Raw genomic sequence first — 6,687 nt, forward strand, 5'->3', positions numbered from 1 at the left:
AGAGATGCTAGGGACGGGAGTTACTCGACAGGAAATGATAAAATAGTGGTGGTTGGGGATGTGTGGGGGTGTATTAGTGGGTGGAGGTGTTGATCAGCCTTACTGCTTGGGAAAAGTAATTGTTTTTGAGTCTAGTGGTCCTGGCCTGGATGCTATGTAGTCTCCTCCCTGATGGGAGTGGGACAAACAGTCCATGAGCAGGGTGGGTGGGATCCTTCATGATATTACTGGCCCTTTTCTGGCACCCTTCTGTATACATGTCCTTCACAGGCAGATAGGCTGGTGTTAGTGAGCCTACCTGTCCACCGTAGTGACCTGCGGTGATGCAGCATGTTAGGATGCTCCCTACTGCACATCTCTAGAAAACTATGAGCATAGATATGCATAGGTCAGCTCTCTTCAGCCTCCACTGGTGATTTTGCCTGATTGTGTTGGATGAGTTCTGGGATCATGAAAGGTTGTGCAAGATGTGCATTCCAAGGAGTCTGAAACTGCTGAGCAGACATAAAGAAGGGTGTGACTGGTTTAAGTTCTCCTGAAGTCGATAACCACCTCCTTTGCTAAGTGAAAATCTAGATGATCAGTACTCTGAAACAATTTTAAGGTAGACCAATTTTAAGAACTTCATAAACAAGGGAGATAGAAAAATACAATGGACGATATTTCAACCCAACTGAATACACATGTCGATCACCAGGGCCATGTACGGGCTGAAGACCTTTTATTGTGCTTTACAACTATGTCTGTGCCCTGAATGATTTTACAAGAGCAAACCACTTGTGTGAGCATACTCACGGGGATCATTTTAATAGAGACAATAGAACTGTTTTCAGCATTAAACAGCTGTTGGTGAGCTACTCACCATTCTCCCTCTCACAACATTTGGAGGGCATTCTGACTAGTTGCGTCACAGTTTGCTAAAGTCTTTCTTTCATACACAGGATTGCAAGAGGCTGCACAGGGTTGTAAGACTCAGCCAGATCCATCACGGGTACAATCAAGGACATTTTAAGAAGGCAGAATCTATCAGCAAGGATCCTCGCCATCTGGAATATGCTCCTATCTCACTACTACCATCAGAAGAAGGTACAGGAGTCTCAGCGCTACCCTCTCGCCGGGCGGCGCTCCCTCGGCACTGACACCTTCCACCGCGCGGCGCTCCGTCCAATGCACCATCACAGCGCGGCGCTCCCTCACTCCAGCTCAAAAGAGACAACCTGGGTACTTCCACTGCAGCGGAGCCTCGCCCGTTTACCCAGAGGAGAAAGTATAACCCACGGCAGCTTTCACTCCGTAAATTGGTGTTTAGTGAATGAAATGACAGCCCGCCTGCTGACAGATCCACCTCCAAATCTGCCTCGCCCACCACGCCCCGTCCATTTATTTTCTACCTGCAGACAGAGGAATTCCCCACCCCCTCCCCGCGTCCCGATTCAGCACCACGCGGGGCCCGTCAGGTTCGGCATAGTGCTGCAGCTCGGCCGGCCTAAGAGGCACCGTGCGCTGGGGCCAGTGTGTAGGCGAGCTCGGGGATACCAGGGCCTGGCGCTCTCCCCGCAGCACCAAGCCCGGGAACCGCCGGGAAAACGGAGAAGCAGCGAAATTAAACTCACCTGATCCTGGACCCCATTGCTGGTGGCTACTGTGCCGCGCTGTCGTCGCTTCTGCCAGGGGAGAAGCAATACCGCTAAGCCCTTCCCTCCGCAGCCTTTACGCGAAGCCAGGGGACGACATAGTCGCTGGGCATCGAAGGTACCGGCAGACGGCTCGCCGTGGTGTCTGCTGGGTCCTGTAGTCCAATGCCTGCCGTTGCTGCCCCTCCTACCGATCTGGCGTCACACTAAAACTATAACTCCCGGCGTCCTTCACTCCTTCGGCTGCCCAGTCTACCTGTCCATCAACCAGACTTTGTCAACTTTTTTTCACAGAAATGTCGCTGACCACATAGGCGAAAATGACCCTGCTGAAAGAATTAGAGATTTCGCGTTACCACAGTCCCTTACAGGATATCACAGATGGGCTTTGACATATTCGATGCAGGGAGGATGGTTCTAAAACATGGGATCACGCACTCAGGTGAGAAGAAGAAATTTCTACACCCAAAGGGCAATAAAACTTTGGAATGCTCTGCCCATAATCAAAGACCCCCTTCCATTCCAGACGCCCTCCCTTTTCCCCATCTTCCATCGAAGAGAATATACAAAATCCTGTAAGCACTGCCGCCCGGCGCAAGGACAACGTCTACCCCGCTGTTATTAACTCGAGTGGTTGGCATCGTACAACAGCATGGACTCCTGGCCTCACAGTCTACCTCAATGAGTGCAGGAAGCCAAGTGAGACCTTCCACCCTGCTGTTTACCTGCAGTGAGCCTGTAACTGGAGCACTTTGTTCTGCATTCTGTTACCGTTTTTACCCTGAACTACCTCAATGCACTGTTGTAAAGGGTAGTATGGATGTTTGACACGCTCGATGCCGGGATGATGATTACCGAGTATGCGATCGTTCACTCGGGAAAGAGGTGAGTGACTCCGTATGGATGGTATGTAAGACAAGTCCGGTGGGACCCAGGCGGACTGCTGAGGTGCACTCCTGGAGCTGTGGATGTCAGAGGAAATCGTGCGATGTGAGTTATCGCATGGAAAAAGGAGAAAGACTTGCCAACATCTTACTGCATGAGAAGGCTGGGGCACCCGGCCTGCATTTGCTTTGGAAGTGAAGGCGTCATAGTAATGGAAACAAGTGGTCAATTTGCCTGAGGTTGGAGGGGCTGTCTGTGGGCAATGAGCTCGTTTTGCATTTGGCGTTTGGTCGGTCATCTTGTTGACTCTGTTGTTCTGCCAAACATGGGGGCATGCCTCCAGCACATCCTTGTGTGTGTTGGTTATTAACGCAAATGACGCATTTCGCGTGATAAATTAATCTGAGTCTGAATGTGAAACTGTGTGCATCATACTTGATCACGTCATCAATCAATATTTCTCACTCTTCTGTCATTCTATTGCCTCGTGATATAAGTTTATAAATTATGAGAAGCATAGATAGGGTTCGTTCATTCGTTATATGTGTAATTGTGTACAGTTCTGGTCGCCGAAGTATAAGAAAGATGTCAACAAATTAGAGAGAGTACAGAGGAGATTTACTAGAATGTTACCTGGGTTTCAGCACCTAAGTTACAGGGAAAGGTTGAACAAGTTAGGTCTTTATTCTTTGGAGCGTAGAAGGTTGAGGGGGGGACTTGATAGAGGTATTTAAAATTATGAGGGGGATAGATAGAGTTGACGTGGATAGGCTTTTTCCATTGAGAGTAGGGGAGATTCAAACAAGAGGACATGAGTTGAGAGTTAAGGGGCAAAAGTTTAGGGGTAACACGAGGGGGAACTTCTTTACTCAGAGAGTGGTATGGACCATGATCGCCTATGTCAAACGACACGACATATAACCATTCAACAATTACAGCACGGAAATGACAAAATTCAAAATGACAAAATGACAAAATGACAAAATTCTTGTATTAAAATGACAGTAGAAGTGGTAGAGGCAGGTTCGATTTTGTCATTTTAAAAAGATTGGCTAGGTATATGGACAGGAAAGGAATGGAGGGTTATGGGCTGAGTGCAGGTAGGTGGGACTAGGTGAGAGTAAGCGTTCGGCACGGACTAGAAGGGCCGAGATGGCCTGTTTCCGTGCTGTAATTGTTATACGGTTATATAACTTTAAGGTGATTGGAGAAAAGAAAAGAGGGATATTAGAGGTAAGTTTTTTTTTTACACAGGGTATAGTGAGTGCATGGAACATCCTGGCAGGGTTGGTGGTAGAGATTAAAGGCATTCAAGAAACTGACAGATAGGTTAGGAATTGAGGAATATGGCCCCTGGGATCAGTTAGATTAGCATCATGACCAGCATAGGCATAGTGGGCTGACGGCCCATCTTCAAGGAGCCCACCATCCAGGCCTTGCTCTCTTCTCACTGCTACCATCAGGAAGGAGTTACAGGAGCCTTAGATCCAACACCACAAGGATTAGGGACAGTTATTACCCCCTCCACCATCAGGCTCCCAAACCAGCATGACATTTACATTCACTACAACACTGAACCGATCATTGAACACAACCTATAGACTCGCTTTCAAGCACTTGGCAACTCATGTTCTCATTATTATTTATTTTTTATTATTTGTTTATTTTTTGTGTTTGCACAGTTTGTCTTCTTATGCACATAGGTTGCTTGTCAGCCCTTCTGTGTCGTTTTTCATTGATTCTTCGTTTGACTATGAATGTCTGCAAGATAGTAAATCTCACGGTAGTATATGTTGACATATGTATATGTGCTTTGATATTTTCCCGTTGAACATTGAACTTTGAACTGTGCTGTACTGTGATGTGTTCTATCTACTGGCCATGTCTATATGAGGCCCTCCATTTAGCGAGGTCAACCACGAATGTTGCACTATAGCTGTCTGCCCAATACGCAAGCTGGTATACAGGTCAGGGTGGTATGATATCAGGAGCAAGCTGTGGCCCATGCAGTAGGCTCCCCCTCGCCACGCAGCTGATGAATCCAAAGGAACAGTAGAGAGTGATACATTTTGCAATGCAAATACCTATGTCAGGATGCTGTTTATCAACTATAGCTTAGCATTTAACACCATCATTCCTACAGTCCTCATCAGAAAGCAACAGAACCTAGACCTCTGGACCTCCCTCCACCACAGGATCCTCCACTTCCTAACCAAAAGACCACAATCTGTGGGAATTGGAAATAACGCCTCCGCCTAGCTGACGATCAAAACTGGTGCAACACAAGGGTGTGTGCTTAGCCCACTGCTCGATTCTCACTGCACAGATGACTGTGTGGCTATATCAAATTGCATCTGTAAATTTGCTGAAGATACAGACATGGTTGGCAGAATTTCAGATGGTGACGAAAGGGTGTACAGGAGCGAGATACAGCAGTTAGTTGAGTGGTGTCAGAGCAACAACCTTGCACTGAATGTCAGCAAGACCGGAGATCTGATTGTGGTCTTCAGAAAGGGTAGGACGAGGGAACACGCAGAAGCAATTTCAAGTTCCTGGGTATCAATATCTCTGAGGGACCTAATCCAGACACAACTTATTGATGCAGCTATAAAGAAGGCAAGACAGTGGCTATATTTCATTCAGCGTTTTAGGAGGTTTGGTTTGTCAACGCTCAAAAATTTCTATAAATGTATCATGGAGAGCATTCTGACTGAGAGAGCATTCTCTGTAAAACAGGGACATCTCTTGCTCCCTTATTAGGGAGAGAGACAGCTTGTGGTATGTCGAATTACTGGGTGAACGAGTAGTCTTTGGGGTACTGCAAGTCTGTGTCTTTATTGATGTTTTACTGAACACTTGAGTGCTCAGTGGGGGGGGGCGCCACTGCTTTTTCTGCTGGTGGGGGGGGCGCGACTGCTTTTTCTGCTGGTGGGGGGAGGGGTTTGTCCTTGCCTTGCTGCTTCCAGTGCATGGGAGGGGTTTGGGGGTTCTAACGTTTGACTGTCATTCATTCTTTGGGGCACTCTTCTGTTTTCATGGATGTTTGTGAAGAAAAAGAATTTCAGGATGTATATTGTTTACATTTCTCTGATGTTAAATGTACCTTCTGAACCTAAATCAGCCATGATGGAATGGTGGAGCAGACTGGATGGGCCGAATGGCCTAATTCTGCTCCTCTGTCTTTAAGTCTTATGTTTTCCCTTTGCTAGTTCAGATGAACCATCCATCTTCAATATAAAAAATACCCTTGTTTCTCTTCCCAGAGACACTGCCTGACCAGCTGACTCTTTCCAGCACTTTCTGTTTTTATTGTACCTCATTTTTGGGTGGTGGGGTGGAGATGCAACTCTACCAAAGGAGGTGTAAGGCACTCTTCCCTCCGCTAGCCTGCAGGTCACCATTGGGCAAGGTGTAGCACCTGCTTAGCCCCCCGAACAGGGTCACGTGAAGCCATTGGAGCAGGCGGTGGATGGTTGTATGAGCAGCTGGTGCAGATCACAAGTCCTGGTTATGAGGCCATTATCGCCTACATCATACAGCATGGCATAATGACAATGATGCATTTTGGGGATTTTATGTTGCGCAAATTAACGGCTATATTATTGACATTACAAGAGCTCTCCGCTGATCACAGAAAGTCATTGAGGGATTAGATAAAGGCCGGTCTTTCTTACTTCACACTCTTCTACATGCATTTGAATTCTCATTTGGTTTGGCTCTTTGCTTCTGATAGAAACTAAATACACAGCAGTAATGTACTTAGTCTCTTTGAGGATTACAGTCATATTCACAAACAGTAAATGCAAATTGTTTTCACAGACATTACAATTCCAGTAATCTGAAAAGAAATAAACTTATTAATGCTGAAGATTGAAAACCAGAACAGAAGATATTGGAAATATGCAGCAATCGCAATCAGACTATGCAAATAAACTTTTATAATTAAAGATTAAAAAAATAACAAATATTTGGAGAAGGTTGGAAGGTCACAGGGTGACAGAAAGAAAAGTATCCAATAGAACGATAACATTCTAATTCTGCATTCTTAAACACCATTTTGGAGGCATAGTGCACAACAGCACAGAAATGGGTTCTTTGGCCTGTCTAGTCCATGCTGAACTATTAATCTCCCCTTGTTCCATCAACCTGCACCTGGACCATAGCCCTC

General features: G+C 46.3%; 1 protein-coding gene across 7 annotated transcripts in view; it reads right to left on the minus strand.

Moving 5' to 3' along the window:
• dennd1a (DENN/MADD domain containing 1A) overlaps nt 1-1,757 on the minus strand; it is a 618,210-nt gene extending 616,453 nt beyond the window's left edge. For all 7 annotated transcript variants that reach the window (XM_073052569.1, XM_073052565.1, XM_073052563.1 and 4 more), the window contains exon 1: nt 1,614-1,757. In XM_073052569.1, coding sequence (XP_072908670.1) covers nt 1,614-1,630 — 17 coding nt within the window. In that variant the 5' untranslated portion in view covers nt 1,631-1,757. The remainder of the gene's footprint in view (nt 1-1,613) is intronic.
• Nucleotides 1,758-6,687: the final 4,930 nt, after the last annotated feature.

This window comes from Hemitrygon akajei, chromosome 7 (assembly GCF_048418815.1).
Source record: "Hemitrygon akajei chromosome 7, sHemAka1.3, whole genome shotgun sequence".
NCBI lineage: Eukaryota > Metazoa > Chordata > Chondrichthyes > Myliobatiformes > Dasyatidae > Hemitrygon > Hemitrygon akajei.